Genomic DNA, 17,826 nt, shown 5'->3' with positions numbered 1-17,826 from the left:
CTTTTGTCCACGTGCTAAATGTGTTTGTCTCGGCCATCTTTTGTATTTTGTGATACATTTTCCTGTCGAATGTGGCTGTATATGCTTTTATCTTTCTTTTTAGCTGCATCAACCTTCAGGCTTCATTCCAGGCCATGACCCAAGGTGTGGGCAAGGGGAAAGGGCATGCTAACCCTATGTGCACTCAAAGGAGGAACGTGGACCCGGGTGGGAGAAATGATGAATGGGGTAATAATGAATGGAAAGAGGGTAATATAAGCGAATAAGGGAGCGGGACCACGGAACCAAAATCGGGGTTTCCCATGAAATACCATCCCTAGAGCCAAATGGTCAGTTCCCACGGGATTAGAATCCAAAGTTAATACCTAAAAGGGGTCTAGGGGACAAGAGCACAAACCTAAACCATTCTTTCCACTGAATCCCCCCATTAATCCATGCCCAGAAGTGTCCATGATAAACAAACCATAGTACTCAATTTCTAAATGACAAGGCATACCTTTATGTTCGAGAGGCCCACCTTTAAACATACGATCATGGCAGATGGGCAAGGGACCACATGGTTGGCTCGAGTGGCAGAGAAATGGCATAATGAGCTAGCTGGTGGTTACAAGGAGTTGTTGGCTGCCTGTTGAGGATCATCTTGGAGAAAAAAAATTCTCCTAGGGATATTACCCACAAAATGGTGGGTAACGCGTCCCAAGCCACTAAGGGAAGCCCCTTTGTCCCTCCTTGTTTTCCTTAGAGAAAACTCTCAATGACACACTCTAGGACTTTATAAGTTGATCAAAAAGGAAAGACACATAAGTAATACAATGTCTTATTGTTAATATTTCATCCGCAATTGTAAATCTCCCACCAAGGGGCAAAAATTCACTGGAATGCCGAGATAAGTACAAAATACCTCAAAATTACTCATTGTACCATACGACATTTCATGATTTGGAAACATTATGCTATACAACTCAAGGTGCTTCTAGGGCGTTTCAATGTGAAAACCTTGAATTTAGTGCATTTTTAAAGTTCTCAAGGCCCACAAAGTGTCCATAGAATCCATAGGAAGTCTAATAACCCCTAATTTATGGAAGATGAAAACAAATTAACCTCTAATTCATTTTTAAACCTACCTACAAATTAACCTATCATTCTTATTTTCTTGCAAGATAATTTGCTATTTAAAATACAAACACAACCCCTACATTTCTAGGCATTCCAATTTCTGAAACTCGCACTCGTTTCCAAGTTTTGTACAACTTAGCCCATTATCCACCTCCAATGATTCAAAAGAGAACCTTGTCTGCTAAAGGGGATCCCCAAATATTGAATGATCACCCCCAAGCCTATTCACTTCTACTTCTAATTTAGCCAATGTGGTGATCCTCTTCCCCAATAAGAAAACCTATGTTTTCTCCTCACTAATGACTAACCTAACTAGTTCACCAAAAAGTATCCAAACATAACATAATACTCTTCATGGGTTGTTGTGTCAAATCAGTTGTCAAAATTGGGTCATCTACAATCTAAATATTAAGGAGTTGGTTACCATTTGGTAGGTAGATACCTCCAATTTGCCCTTGCATTCTTGTGCCTCCAACTGTTGATTTCTGGTAGCATCGGATGTGCTCTAATTCTCAAATTTTGCAGGGAGGCTTGGGCACATGTATTCCAAAGAACCCAAAAAGCGTTTTGGGAAATTCCACCTGGACACAGTTTTATTAAAATAATTTATTTTTAATGGATCCCTAAGTCTGAACTTAGGAAATTAAAATAATTAATGGATATTATTCTAATTGTGGGTGTAATTTCTAGAAAAAGACGAGATCAAGCAAATATGATCTTAGCCATTGATTAGCTTCTAATCTGGGCCGTTGAATTTCAACGAGAAGATTATTTAAGGAGGCTTGAGGATCATTTGGAAGACACACAGAGAGTTGATTAGTTAGATCGAATTGTTGAAGCTAGAGGCAACACAGTGATTTGTAGTGATCACACAGAGAGGGGCAGAGAGAGTTTTGGCTAGAGGATCTTCTCCGGAGCCAAGAATACTCAGCAAAGAGGTAGAGAGACACACAAAGGAGGCAGCGCAGAGGCCAGAGAGGGTGACACAGAGCCAGGAAGGGCTCACACAGGCCCCACGCAAAGCAGCGCAGAGCCTCCTATGCAAAAGTCTGAATTTGCTGAGGAGGCTGACGTTTCTGAGTCGAGAGGGTTGGAATTAGCTCTAGAGGGAAAAACAATTCCCAGCAGAGGTGACGCAGTGCCTTAAAGGCTTACGCAAGCCCATGAAGGGGCAGCGCAAAAGTAGTCGGGGACTTGTTGTTTCAGCTGTTGGATCAGCTAGGACTTGTAATGTAGAGTGAGGTAATCTCACTAATTTCTTCTATCGAGTGATATTCTCCGTACTAGATTGCCAGCAAGGCATCCAGAGATTGTATTTAGAAATAACTTCAGCTTAATAATAAAAACCCTCAGATCTGTTGCACCGTTTTCCCGCATTAGGTTTTTCCAGGGACGTTTGTCCAAAAACAATTGTGTCATTTGTGTTGTATCTTTCTCTATTGTTCAGTTTCTTGTTTCGGCATATTATTTAAATGGTGTAAGCTGCAGTGTATGTATTTTGATGTTTGTCGTAGGAAACTGCAAATAACTTGTATGGATTAACAAGTAGGAGAAATATCATCAGTTGTTGCAGTAGGGATTCCCGAGTTTAAGGAATTTTCACATGGTATCAGAGGAGTGCAGGGGAAGCAAGAAGAACAGTGCCAGAGAACCCAACGTTGAGCAGAAAAGGAGATTGAAATAGCTGCAGAAGGCAGCAGTTCGAATCCTCAAAGGGGCTTGCACAATCCAAGCTGGGAGGGCAAAATTTTCAAGGAAATCTCTCTCTGAGTGAGTTGACAGAGAGGAAGGGCTTCCAGATCGAAATCTTGCCATGGCAGAGGCAGCAGCGCTAAGCCTCATCGTGAGGAAGAGCTGGTGGGACGCAGTTTTTTTGCAGGTCGTTTTGTTGGGCAGAAAGACATCAGAAGAGAGAGAAGAAGCACAGTGAGGGAATTTTTTCCTCAGTAGACTTCCCGCCAAGAAGTCTGTTTTCTTATTGGTTGAGCAACAGCAGTAAGAAGCAGAGAGGAGCAGTTCAACATTTTCGTGGCAGAGATGGCAACCAGTGGGCTGAGAGATCAAGACAGGTTGGATAAGGCATCCAACTACGTCATCTGGAAGGCAAGAATTTCATTCCTTCTAGATGAGCATTCTCTCAAGACCTATGTCGACAGCGTGGTGGTTGTGCCTGCAGATCAAGATCCGCTGAAGAAGTACAGAGAAGAAATGGCGAAGGCCAAGAGGATGATCCTGGATGGAGTAAAGGATCACGTGGTTTGTCACATCACTAGCAGAGGGACTGCTAAGGAGATGTGGGATGCCTTGGCAATGTTGTATCAGGGATCTTCCGAGCAGCGGAAGATGTACTTCAGAAAATGATATTTGCACAAACGCAAAAGGGGGAGTGCATAGATTCGTTCCTCACAAAGCTTCAGGAGACCCGGGACGAGTTAGCAGCTGTGGGATCTACACCTCAAGGGTCCTAGTTGGTTAGACTAGCCCTCAATTCAGTCTCAGATGAGTGGCAAGTCTTTGTCCAAAGTATCCTGGGCAAGGCGACTTTGACGAATTGGGATGAGATATGGGCAGCTCTTAAGCAAGAGGAGCTAAGGAGGGACTTGGTCAAGTATAAGCTTGACGGAAGTAGCAGTAGTGGGTCGAAGTCCAAGGAAGAGGATGAGAATGCAGCCCTTGCATCCAAGGGGCAGCAGGAGCAGCAGAGGCGAAAGAAGGACGTCTCGAAGGTCAAACGCTTCAGGTGTGGTGAAAGGGGCCACTACGCAACACAGTGTCCTCTCAGAAAGAAGGACAAAGATGAGAAGCACGATCCAAAGGTTGCACCCGCGAAGATCGAGGAGGAGTTTGCCATGACAGCCGAGATACCTTCAGGAGGGAGGTGGGCTGATTTAGAGCTGTAGTTCGAAAGAGCTACATATGGGCAGGATCCTTGAGGAGCCCACCTCTAGGATCAATTCCTTGCTACAGGAGCCCAGATTAGAAGTAGTAGGATGGACCAGTGTCAGTTGGTGTAGAGGAGTGTTGGAGCGACAGATGCAATGGCTAGAACGCCAAGTCTGAGCAGCATAGTGCAGAGTTGCAGCAGTGCAGGGAGGCACAGTGCAGCAACAACAGTAGCACAGTGGCTTCAGAGGGATAGCGTGGGACTAGCAGTAGTCAGATCTTCAGCATCGAGATGCATCTATGCTGAACACTTGTTCAATAATTTGGGATGTTTTTCCATTGCTGATGCAGTAGCAGCAACAGTTTGCAATGCAGGGGCAGTTGGCAGTGGCAGTGCCAACAACAGCATAGATGCAGAAATTCAAAGGGAGTTGTAGTGCGGATGCAGTGTTGACAGTGGCAGTGTCAGTAACAGTACAGTTGTTGTAGCAGCGCAGTAGTTGGTGGGCAGCATGTCAAACATCAGCAGCGCAGAGGACGATGTTATAAAGTCGAGGTGATGCTTCAGTGGGAGGCATTGCTAGAGCACATTCCTCGCTAAGAGGGGGTGTTAATTTTTGGTAGCATCGGATGTGCTCTAAGTCTCAAATTTTGCAGGGAGGCTTGGGCACATGTATTCCAATGAACCCAGAAAGCGTTTTGGGAAATTCCACCCGGAGACAGTTTTATTAAAATAATTATTTTTTTTAATGGGTCCCTAAGTCTAAACTTAGGAAATTAAAATAGTTAATGGGTATTGATCTAACTATGGGTGTAACTTCTAGAAGAAGACGAGGATCAAGAAGAAATAATCTTAGTCACTGATTAGCTTCTAATCTGGGTTGTTGAATGTCAACGAGAAGATTATTTAAGGAGGCTTGAGGGTCATTTGGAAGACACACAGAGAGTTGATCAGTCAAATCGAAATGCTAAAGCTAGAGGCAGCACAGTGATTTGTAGTGATCACGCAAAGAGGGGCAGAGGTGTTGATTTGGGGTAGCATCGGATGTTCTCTAGCCACGAAAATTGGTGGAGAGGCTAAAGCACATGAGATCTCCAACACCCAGAAATAGTTTGGGCAGATTCTAAACAGTTTGGGAGATATTAAAATAATTAATATTTTTAATGGAGTCTCTAAGTCTAAACTTAGGGAAAATAAAATATTAATGTGAATTAATATAAAACTGTGTTAGAATGGTCCAAAAGTCATGGATCAAGCCAGATCTAATCTTAGTCGTTGATTAGGGACTTAATCTCGGCCATTGATTTTTCAACGAGAAAAGTATAAGAGGAGGCTTGAGGGTCACTTGGAGAACACACCAAGAGATCAAGATTTCGACTTTCTGGGGCTGGGTTTGCTGAGAAAGTTGAGAGAGTGATCAAAGTTGCAGCTGAGGAGCAGTGAATACAAAAGCAGAGAGGCAGAGATAGCACCAGGAGGATCAGTGCAGTAGCCGGAGAGAGGGACGCAGAACCAGCCAAGGGTTCACGCAGAGCCAGCCAAGGCTCACGCAGAGCCAGCTAGGAGCTGCGCAGTGCCTTAGAGGGCCAGTGTGAGTGACGCAAAGGGCCAGAGGACTGACACAGTGCCTCCAGAGGCTAACGCAGGCCAAGCTAGAGTGACGTTGGGCTAACGTTGGGCTAGAGAGAGCTGACGCAGTCCCTAGAGGCTGACGTTGGGGTTTCGTGGGGCAGATTGGAGCTATGGAGCTGCTGGAGTGTTTATCCGGGGTTTCAGCCGGAATATCTGCTTCCGAGTAGAGAGGTGCTACTGCCAAGATTTTTCTCTGCTGGGTGAGCCAGATTTGGCACCCAAATTGTATTCTGAAACTACTTAATAAATCAAACCCTCAGATAGTTGCACTGGTTTTCCGGCATTGGGTTTTTCCGGGGACGTTAGTCCAAAAACAACGGTGTCACTTGTGTGCTTGTTTCTGTTTCCTTCAGTTGATGATCTGTAATGTGTTGAACATGTAATTATATTTATTTCCAGTATTTACATCGTAAATAACTTGTTAATTAACAAAACAAGTAGGTAGGAATAAATCAGAGAAGTACATGAAGGGTTTCTAACAATTAGACTTAGAAATTCCAACAAGAGGGAGTTTTGGCTGGAGGATCTTGTCTGAAGCCAAGAATACTCAGCAAAGAGGCAGAGAGACACGCAGAGGAGGTAGCGCAGAGGCCAAAGAGGGTGACGCAGAGCCAAGAAGGGCTCACGCAGGCCCCACGCAAAGCAACACACGGCCTCCTATGCAGAAGTCTGAATTTGTTGAGGAGGTTGACATTTCTAAGCCGGGAGGGTTAGAATCAACTCCAGAGAGCAAATCGATTCCCAGCAGAGGTGACGCAATGCCTTAGAGGCTGATGCAGGCCCACGCAGGGGCAACGCAGAAGTAGCCAGGGACTCGTTGGTTCAGTTGCCGGATCAGCCGGGACTTGCAGTGTAGAGTGAGGTAATCTCACTAATTTCTTCTGTCGAGTGATATTCTCTGTACTGGATTTCCAACAAGGCATCCAGAGATTGTATTCAGAAATAACTTTAGCTTAATAATAAAAACCCTCTGATCTGTTGCACCAGGTTTCCCGCATTGGGTTTTTCCGAGGATGTTTGTCCAAAAACAACTATGTCATTTGTGTTGTATCTTTCTCTATTGTCTAATCTCTTGTTTCGACATATTATTTAAATGGTGTAGGTTGCAGTGTATGTATTTAGATGTTTGCTGTAGGAAACTGCAAATAAATTGTATGGATTAACAAGTAGGATTAATATCATCAGTTGTTGCAGAAGAGTTTCCCAGGTTTAAGGAATTTTCACACCAACAAGTAACCAAAAGCATCTACTACAATCACAGACATACAATGCCAACAAGTGCCCCTAATGAATGGAACACCACAATGAGATAGACTCTAATAGCACATTGTTCACCTTGACTCTTGTAGAGGTCCACGAGAAGAGTGTGCCTACATATTTATGATACACTGAGCCAAATCCCAATCAATCCAACATGATGAGGACGAAGTATCATTCAATTCTATCGTAAGGTTTACAAAATCAATTTCTAAAAGGAGGGTCTTTTGACCAATCTCATGACCCCACTCAAGCCATTCCTAGGTAGCTATAAAATTATCTAAGATAAATATACCCTTAATAAACCCATTTGCTCCTTGCAAACTATGCAAACCACCAACAATCTGACCCTCCTATCTAATGCTTTTGATAGAATTTTATATGAGACATTCAACAAGGTGATTAGGCACCATCAGCCCACAACTTCCCTTTTAACACCTTCGCAAATAAGTTTTAATGAGCCCACCACTAACAAACTCACCATACCAACTCCTTCAATAGCTTTTTGGCAAACTTCCAAGTAAGGCCCACCACATACCACATATGTTTGTAAAATTCCACTAGAAACCCAATGTCCTTGGGATTTTTCCTTCTTGAGTTCCTTCATGACTTTCTCCAATTCATCCGTCTCAAACTCTCTCAAACGATAGTTCCTCTCAAGGACCTCTACTCCTTAAGGAACAACATGATGGACAAGCTCCATAACAACACCCTACAAAGGGGTCTAATATTATGTAAGTCAAAACACTCTAAAAATGATCTTCAAATATCTATGAGATTCCATCTCATCTTCCATAAGGTTACCACTGGGATCTTTGTAAGGCCAAGGTCCTCTCCATTTTGCGTTTTTGCTTTAAGTGCTAAAAATAGAATTTGGTAGGTGCATCTCCCTCGGCCATCCAATGCATACACCCTCTAATACTAACCCCTTTGGCCTTATGCTTTTCAAACAGTAATAACTTTGATTCCATCTCACTAACCCCGAACTAATGCACCTCATTAAAGAGGTCCACCTCCATTCTTTGCCAAAGAACCAAAAGGCAACTCTGGACTTATGTTTAATTAACCTTCTTAAGTGTCACGACCATCTTAACTCACCTTCACAAGAACTTGATTATGTGGAGGATGGCTTCCCCCAACCATGAGATCTACCAAATCTCCCCTCATAAGGTGGGGAACAAAGACCAAACCCAAGTCATAACTCCATTCTAACATTCATTAGACTCAATTAAAGAAACATTGAGCTTGAAGGAAGATTGAGCCTTAAACTATCAGTCATAACCAATACACAAACAAGTTGAGATGGGGGAGTGATCATATCTGATAATAGACAAGTCAACCTACACTAAATGTTCGCTTGTAGAAGTGAACCTGGCTAGATGAGAATTTGCATAAAAGTTGTCAAGCCTAGCCTGTAATTAGTAAGTACCACCTTGTCTATTAGATCACATATACTACCATGCTTGTGTAACATTATTTTGGCCCCATATAATATTTGACACACCTAGTAATCTTTTACAATCATTCCAAGCTTGCCTTTGATTACCATGGATCCTAGTTTCATGTCCTCCAATACAACTTCAATCCCACTCAACCAAGTTGAAATCTTCGCTAAGGACCCACTAAGTGTTGGGTATCTGTTATATTTTTTGCATGACTATTGCCACGTGTTGTACATTGTGATAAATGCATTGGGGGAGGGGGCATCGCAAGGGGTGGAAGACAAAAAAAATTGGGCAGTTTTTTGTGTCTATTTTTTGGCGGTTTTCGGCACATGGTTTTCGCCTTTAGTGGTTTTGTGGCACATGGTGATTTTTCCCATGGTTTTGTAGTTTCGATTACGGAACTATGATTGATTTAATTCATGATAAATGGATTGGCGATTTATGGATGCCACGGGATATATATTATATTATAATATTGCACAGAAGAATATATTGAGAAAATCTTTCCGATTTTCCTAGTTTAGGTTTCCAGGATAAAATCTTTATGTACTATGCCATTGCATCATTTCTTCATTTCTGTTTTATGAAAAAATTATTTGCAACAATTAATTATACAAGGTTAAAACCTACATTAAGCAACAGGGAATGCTTGGGACAATCAATTTTATGATTGTGTTAACCTAATTGGATCATCGGGGCATAAACTAAACAGAAGCCCTACACCTTTAGAGCTAGCATCAATACACTCCAACAACAATGTCACATGGAGTCCACCCATCTTATGAGAATCTATTGGCTAATCAAGAGGCAACATCATGCATAGCCCCCCTTTACCCTCCTCATGATCTGTAGCAAGTATTCCCCATACCAATTATTAGTAGTTGGAGTTTGAATCCAATCACTTTAATTTCATGAAGAAGGACCACATCAAAATGTAGGTTGGCCATAATGCATTTTATAATGGCACATTGGTCATTCCCCGATGCTTCACTAACAATGTAGGTTAATAATTATTTAATATAACTTCATGTGCAATCCATGTCAAATCCATGTTTGAGGAAAGCAAAAGAGTTTTGAACAAGGAACTCCTTGGCAGGGGAGCCATCCAATGAGCAAGGAACAATTAACAAGGAAATATATTGATCAATAGTAGAACAAGAGGTGGATGTGCAGACCTACCAAGCATCAAGAGACTCTTGTGGATGAGACAGCGTTTCTTGTGTTGAGAAATCTAGGGGTAGCTAGATTAGGTGATTTCTCTTACTTTGATAACTGATGTGATGTAATTTTACTTAACTTGATTAGCTTCTTCTTACACTACATTATTATCAGTGTTCTTTATCATCAAACAACTACCAAACAATAAAATCAATGAGACAATAGGGCATAAGATGTAGGCGATTAGCTAGGGCCAAAACCTTTCCAATTGAGAGGAAAACCCACAAGAATTCTTCTCTTCTTATAGAACTTCAATTAACGAATTCCAAGACCTATGACCCTTGAACAAGACCCTCCAAGACCAAGTCAAACCTTGCTTCCAGCAACTTCTGCAATTTTGACTTACCCAGCAGATTCTTCTAGAACTTTGACCTGCCCAGCAAATTCTTATGCAAGTTTGACCTACCCAACAATTTCTTCTGTACAACAAATTCTTCTGCCCAACAAATGTAGAAACCCTAACACAAGAGAGAGAGAAAGGCCCAAAAACTTCAATCTAGTTATTCTCCTTCTTTTTCGTCCTTTTCCAACTTCTATCTTGAGATGATCGAACTTGCATCAATGGGTCTCCAAATGAGATCGAGTTCCTTCTTATTTATAGGCTTGTGAGGGGTACAAATTGCTATCTTTAGGCCGACTTGTCCCTTCATGTAGGCCGACTTGATCTTTGCATCATGACGAGGTCTTGGAGGGTCTTTTGACTCAAATAAATTCTATTTACAATATGTAACATGCCCAAATGGGTCTTCAATACATGATAATGACTCAATTGACTTGTAGACTAAATAACAAGCCCTAGAAGCACTCAATGGGTGCTTGACCTAAAAATAAATTTCTCTTGAGCATGAAACCCATGCCTCAAGAACAACAATAATAAATTTATTTTTCTCTTCACATTAAATACATAAAATCATGATTACATATGTCATTATGAAGACCGAACCTAGTTACATATTTCAACATCTTGTAATATTTTTCCCTATCACTGTGGAAATGTGATGTGACAAGCCACTTAGAATTTACTTGAGAAGACACACTTCCCTGGAGTTGGAAAATGTAACTAGTTTCAGTCTTCATAATTGTCATTGTACTTATGTCATTATGTATATCTTATGTTAAAAGAAAAAGAAGAAACAAAAATATTATTTTAAGCATGGGTTTCGTGCTCCATTTTGTTGGTCAACTAGGTCAAACGTGTTCTTCATGCTTCTAGGGTTTGTCAAGTCAGAAGAATATTTTTCTTGTGTCAAAAGAGTCTTTATCATTTGTAGAAGACCCTATTGAGCAAGTTGTAACATGTAAAAGATATTATTTTGAATCTAGAAAGTCCTTATGAACCTCCAAGCACAAGTCGACCCAGTTTGAGGCTATTCGACCTCATGAGAAGGCTATATATAAGAACTCGACCTCATTTGAGATACACTTTTGTAGTTTGATCTCAAGCAAGAAAAGGAAGACAAGAAAGAGCAAAGACCTAGAAGAAGGGAGCATCTCAAGAAGAAACTGAAATCTGATTTTTGTGACCATCTTTCTCTCACACGTGCGAAGGATCTAGGGTTTTTGTTGTTGCTGCAAGGCCGAAATTGCAGACCTAATTACAGGTCCGAAACTTTGTTGTAAGAAGGTCAAGACTTGAAGCTAAAAAGGCTAGAAGCAAAGGAGCAAGCCAAAAACGAAGGAAGGAGACCTAAATCCAATTTCCTCTACTCAAACATGTGGTGTTAAGGTTTCTAAGGCTATTTGAAGGGCCAAGAATTGCAAGTCAAGATTGAAGATCCGAGCTAGGGGCCAAAGTTGAGACTTGAAGCAAGTTGAAGGGAATTTGATCCTTGTTGACTTGGTTGATCTTTGACCTATTTGGAGAAGATTCTTGGAGGGTTGACTTGGTGCTTGGAGGAGGACTTGTGTGCAAATTCGATTACCCAAATCACCACTGCAACAACTGATTAAGTTCCTCCTATTTGTTAATTATTGAACAAATTATTTACAGTTTCCTACAGTAAACACCGAAACTAATACATTGTTGTCTTCACCAATTAAATTATAAGTGGAAACAAGAAACTGAGCAATAAAGAAATACACAACACATTACATCGTTGTTTTTGGACAAAAGTCCCCGAAAAATCCCAGTGCGGGAAAACCGGTGCAGCAGCTGACAGTTTTATTATTAAGCAGTAATAACTCTGAGTACAATTCATTGGATGCCCAACTAGCTATTCGATACAGAGAGAAACTGGGCAAAACAAATAGTGAGATGATCTCAACTTGTCATTGGAATAACCGGCTTTGATCTCGCTGGAATTGAGCCTCAACGTCAGCCTCTGCGTTGCCACAACGTAGCTCTGCGTGGCCCAGCGTCAGCCTCTCTAGACGTCATTCTGCCCTCTCTGCCTTGTACTCTCTAGCCCAGGAAAACTTCCCTTTGGATATTATCCCTACCCCTCACTGCAAAAGATCACTTCGAATTCCTCTTCCGGCAACTGTACTGCTTCAAAAATTCGATCTTCAGAATCCTTATCTCCACTCGATGTTATTTTCCAAATTCCCATCAAGCCTCCTCTTATAATCCTTAAGTTGAGAACCAACGGCCAGATTAGATCCTAATCAATGGCTTAGATCATTTTGGCTTGATCCTCGTCTTCTTCTAGAAGTTTCACCCATAGTTAGATTAATACCCTTTAATTATTTTAATTTCCTAAGTTTAGACTAAGGCACCCATTAAAAATAATTAATTATTTTAATAAAACTATCTCCGGGTGGAATTTCCGAAAACGATTTCTAGGTATTATGGAATACATGTGTCCTAGCCTCCTTGCAAATTTTGAGGCTAAGAGCACATCCGATGCTACTAGAAATCAACAACTTGTTCTAGGGTTTTGAGTCTTGGTTTTCTCATTTGATCAAATCCTATAAGAAGAGAAGAAGTTCTTTTGGGTTTTCCCCTTGAAGGGGTTTTTCCCTGGCTTGGAGCCTAATTCTTGTGTCTATTGTCTCTATTGTTTTTGCTCTTGATAATTGTTTGATGAAATGAATCTAACAAAGAACATAAGAAGATAACAAGTTCACAAGTTTTTATCAAGGATAAGGAGAAACCTAGTAGATTCTCCAACACCTGGCCCCCTTACAGAGGACCCATTTTTGCTTCATGTCAGCACATGAGCTACATTTTGTTTTGAACCCTACTTTTCTTCAGCCTCTTGTTTTGAACTTGCTACGATTGGGAGTCATCAGATTGCTTTGAACAGAGGTTGCCAACCGTAGGAGTCTTCGGATTGCTTTGAACCAGGGTTGATAGCATTGTGTTTCAACACCAGGATTTTGAGAGTAAAAAGAATTGGAGGTTTCTCATTCGTGTAAAGTACAATGTTTAACAAAATGCATAGGGGAGAAGCAAGAAAAAACCACAGTTTGTAGGTCGAGATATAGGGCCTTTTGAATATGAACCTTATCATTAAACATCATGCAGATCTCAGAAAAAAAGATCCCTTGAAATGTCCATGAAGGTTGCAATGTGGGAACCATGGTTGTCTCCTACAATCAATCAACCAAAAGGCTGCGGTTCCATGAATATTTGGAAGTGCTTAGGTATACATGGAAACTCCATCCACAATGGTTCTTTATGTTGAAATGCATACTTTTGATTGAAGGTTTCTTACCAAAGTTGCACATAAGCTAAGGCACAAAAAATAATACCTACTCCATTCAAAAACACTGCTTGAGGCACTTCCTCTTTGTATAACACTACACAAAGGAATCCCTTGCCAAGCCCCAAGGAGGATTCCACCTTCCAACCTTTGGGTCCACAAATTTTGGCATACCATTTATAGAGGCAGTCAACGTTTTACTCCTGATAATCTTACTATGGTGCTCATGAAGAATGCTCTGTTCCACTAACAAGAAAAATGTTTTAATATACTCCATATGTGTCTCTATGTTCTTAGTGCATATTATATATTTTTATTATAACACACACAAAAAAAGAGAGACTTAAGCTCCATGGCTTTATTTTATTACCATCTCTTATCAAGTTATCTCACCGTGAAGGCATATCTCTAAGATTGGATTTCATTCTACATTAATACTCTCCTTCTGACAACAATCAAATAACACCAGGAAAGAGAAATATTTCAAGTTTCAACACAAGCAGACAAAGTAAATAGCATTACAAGTGAAGTACAATAAGGTGCAGCGTTCAATGGTAAAATACAGACACAGACAAATGCAGAGAAGGTAAAAATTACTCGTCACTTCCCATAATCTAGAAACAATATCAATAGGAAAGAAAGGGCCCAGAAAAGTGAAGGGTGTAAACATCATACAATCTGATTGTACGTGCCTGAAATCAAGACCAAACACAATGCTTGAGGACTTAAGTACTTCCATCCGTGCAGGAAGAAGACAGTAACAGGAAGTCATCCACGAGAAGCAGAAACTTATCTGTGTTAAAGAGTATGGACTCAAACTCCCTACTGAACAGCACTGTGTGGTAACCTGCAACCATCATTGTCAGAGACACAAAACCTTGTTATGAGTTAGCTCCATCAGATTTGGCACCACCTTTTACAATTCTTTGAAAGTAATACCTAAACATTACTACCAATCAAAGATCTTCAGATTGCAGCAAAAAATGAACTTTTATCCTTGAGCTTTAAATTTATTACAGCTCCATAAGTAGATGTCAATGTTGCCCTTTTGATTCATCCACGCAACATTTAGATCATGCACTAAATTATGTTCATATTGTACATTGCTACAAAAAGAAAGTTATTGGAATTTCAATATCTATTTCGTTGCACTGTAGAAGACTAGCAAATCCCCAAGAATTCAGTCTCACCCTTCCTTAAAATCTGTGTCTTTTCACATGAAAGTTCAATTGTGCTAATAATTACCATCATTCTTGATTATAATTCGGTCTGTTACTAAATCAGCAGAATTGTTTTGCTGATAAAGTCCAGGTATTAGTCACGGAAAGAAAGAACAAAAGCACATTATGATACGAGTGCAAATATACTCTTCACTTTAAAGGCACCAAAGCCTACTTGAAGAGGCATCAGAGAACTATTTATCAGATCATCTAAGGCTTTGTTAACTATTGGCAGATAGGCTCTAGGAGAATGACTGCCAACTACATTTTCCACCCTAGAAGGAACGAAGCATACTTGAGAAATTGATAAGCATCAATTAGTTATATGACCTCTAAGCCTCTCTTTAAGATTTGCTTTGATATGAGAACATAAGTTACAATGGTAAGACTGCAACTCTTTTGGGCTACAAAGCTAAATTGCCAGAAATTTTGACGCTTCTTGGATCCTCTTGAAGATTTGATGGGGTATTGAAAGATAGCTCACTGTGGCATGACTAAACTACAAATTTTCAGTTTAAGAGCAACGGAGACTGCTTAAAAGCCAAATCTGCCTCGCTTTTATGCACTCCTCAAATTATCCAACGATTGGAAAATTGGATTCGATGATGTGCCTGCAATGAAGGGCCTATTTACACCTCCCAAGCCACAGTGAGAATGTGGAAAATTAAATTTGATGATGAGCTTGCAATGAAGAGCCTATTTAGACCTCCAAGGCCACAGTGAAAATGTGGGTGCTTATGAAGAATAGAGTTTCATTGGAAGCCTGAGTTTTGCCAGCTCAAAATTTACCCCAAAAAATCTACAAAAGCTTACATTTTCTGTCACAGTAAGACCCTGTTTTATATAAAATTGCAGGTAAAGCTCCTCAATGAAGGGCAGAGTTTCCACGAATGTAAAAGCTAACACGTTTGGCCCCTGTTGTGAATCTGAGACTAAGCTAATGCTTTCCACGAAGCCATAAATTTTCAAATGGGTGCAGTTTCTAGAATAGTCCATACCGTATCAATAACCATATCTATACAAGATCATAACTAAATGCCTAGTTGCAGAGATTATATATATAGAGAGAGAGAGTGTGTGTTCCATGAGATAACCATTTTGGATTTTATTCCAAATTGTAAAATGTGTAGACAATTTCGAAAGCAGGAAATGCATTCTGTATAATTACCTCTAGCAATGCATAGTTCCCGTTGAAAATCGAATGTGTGAAATTACATTTGAGGTGGGAACTTCAGTCAAAATGTGCAGAGGTTGGAGGTGCCCAGTATTAAGTGAGGAGTTCTGAACATGATAAGGTGTGTACTGTAATAATGTGCAGATGTTAGAGGTGTCCACTATTAATTGAGGAGTTCTGAACATGATAAGGTTTGTACTGTAATGTGAGAAATAATAATTAAAAAAGGCGGGGCTCCTTTCTTTCCGGCGTTAGTGGCGATCGCAATTTAACTTTGTTTTGGAATTTGCCGCTCTTTGGCTCAGCGGCGGTTGCAATGGTATGATATGTTTTTATACTTCAATAGTGCAAAAGAGCGAGGAAAAAAGATAAGTAGTTTGGAACAAATTGCTTTCAAAGGAGGGAGAAAAAAAATAAGAAGTTTGAAACAAATTGCTTTCATGTTAATGTTTTTTTAAAAAAATGTAAAAAGGTAAGGAAAATGTTGAAGTTAAACAAGGATAAGATAAATCTTAAAGTTTATAAGCAGATTTTAAGAAAGAAAAAAAATTGATCTCATGGTTTCAAGGAGGGAAGAACTAGTCTTCTTTGGGAAAAATAACCCCAAATTATTTTGGAAGGGGCTTCAACCAAGAAAGAAGCAAACTGAAAATAGTAATACAGCTTCTCAATAGTTTGATTATGCAAGGCAGCTTTATGAGCAGGATCTCAAGGTTGACCCTCTAATCAACACTACTACTAAGCTTTTCACTGTGGAAGAGATCGAGATGGGTATTAAAAAGTTGGGTGTTGGAAAAGCAAAAGACTTAGAGTATCTGAAGTGGGGTTTGAAAATTCTTGCACCTCATATTACAAAAAAAAATTAGCAACATCGTGCAGTAGGGGTTCCCCACAGATTGGACAACTAGTCTAGCAATACCTATTTTCAAGAGTGGTGACGTCAATAATCCCTTCAATTCTAAGACCATAATGATAAACCCCTTGTTTGCAAAGCTATTTGGAAGCATGCTAGAAAATAAAATTAGCAGGTGGGTAGAAGAAAGAGATAAACGTGCCAAAGGGCAAGCAGGCTTCAGACCTAAACATTCCACAGTTGATCATGGTATAACTTTAAGACAAATCATTGAAAAAGTTTGGGAGAAAAAGGAGGAAGCCTTGTGTTGTTTTGTTGAATCCAAAAAAGTTTTTGACATGGTCCCTAGGGATAAGCTTTGGCACGGAATGGAGGAGATTGGGGTTCCTAGGCATCTTAGAGCAGTTGTTCATAGGTTGTATGAGGAGGTGAAAGTCAAAATTAAAACTTTTGTTGGCATCTCTGGAAGTTTTAGAAGTGATGTCGTGGTCAAGCAAGGGTGTCCATTATCCCCTACCCTTTTTGGTTTATATATTGACATATTTGAAGAGTGGTTAAACTCAAAAGGTGGTGATGGTGTCCATTTGAGCGAGTTTGTTATAAGGCTTCTTTTGTATGCGGATGACTTTATTTTGATTGCTATATTTACTCTTGGCTTGCAAGAACACTTACTTTCCCTTAAGCATTTTGTAGAATGGGTGGAGATGCAAGTCAAAAGTGGTGGCTTTCTCTAACAAAAAAAAACATAGCCAACATAAGTTCCACTTTGAAGGCAACACTCTTGAAGAAGTTGCAGATTACAAATACCTAGGAATTTACTTCAATATGAATCTGATGTAGGAGCATCCATACTTAGCCAGCAATGTGAAAGTTTGGTCACATGTTGTGGCTAAACAAGTTGAAATTCATTGACCTGATGAGTCAAAAGGCAGTTTTACTGAGAGGGTTTGATCTCTCAAGAAATGAGTTGTATTTCATTATTGTAATAAGTTAGGAATTGTCTTATTTAGGCTAAAAGATGATTTGTTAGCATAGGTGTGAGATAGAGCTAGGAATTAGAAGATTTGCTGTTAGATTTATTAAAAATAGGGATTGATTTGTTAGATATAGTTAGAGTGGTATCCGACTTATAAAAAGGAGGAAAATGTAATGAAACAGAGAGAGGATTGAGGAGTGGATTTAGTAGAGCGAGAGCCATATTGTGTGTGGATTTCATAGGAAACAAAGGTCTTTCATTTTGTTGTAATCAGGCCCAAGGCCGAGACCCTGTAAGTAATTTATTATGAATAAATCATATTGTGTGTAAGACTGGTTATCGAACTTGTGGAAACTTTTGTTTGATTGCAAATCCTTTGTATTCGGGACAGAGTGATATTCCTTTGT

General features: G+C 40.1%; 1 protein-coding gene across 6 annotated transcripts in view; it reads right to left on the bottom strand.

The window, feature by feature from the left end:
- The window catches only part of LOC149226223 (uncharacterized), a 180,405-nt gene extending 164,542 nt beyond the window's left edge, over positions 1–15,863 (bottom strand). For 2 of the 6 annotated variants that reach the window (XM_089375240.1, XM_089375241.1), the window contains exons 1-2: positions 15,585–15,857; positions 13,872–14,043 (exon numbers count right to left, since the gene is read on the bottom strand). Coding sequence is in view for 2 of the 6 variants with exons in the window: in XM_089375237.1 (XP_089231363.1) it covers positions 13,872–13,968 (97 nt within the window). In the remaining 4 variants the exon portion in view is untranslated. Of the gene's footprint in view, positions 1–13,871; positions 14,044–15,584 lie in introns of all 6 variants that reach the window. The other 4 variants (XM_089375237.1, XM_089375236.1, XM_089375238.1 and 1 more) reach the window with 4 other exon arrangements.
- Positions 15,864–17,826: the final 1,963 nt, after the last annotated feature.

This window comes from Pinus tabuliformis, chromosome J (assembly GCF_031772625.1).
Source record: "Pinus tabuliformis cultivar Carrire ecotype Pingquan chromosome J, CPIR1, whole genome shotgun sequence".
Lineage (NCBI taxonomy): Eukaryota > Viridiplantae > Streptophyta > Pinopsida > Pinales > Pinaceae > Pinus > Pinus tabuliformis.
Note: the sequence above shows the minus strand (reverse complement) of the source record. Positions and strands in the feature narration are given on the sequence as shown.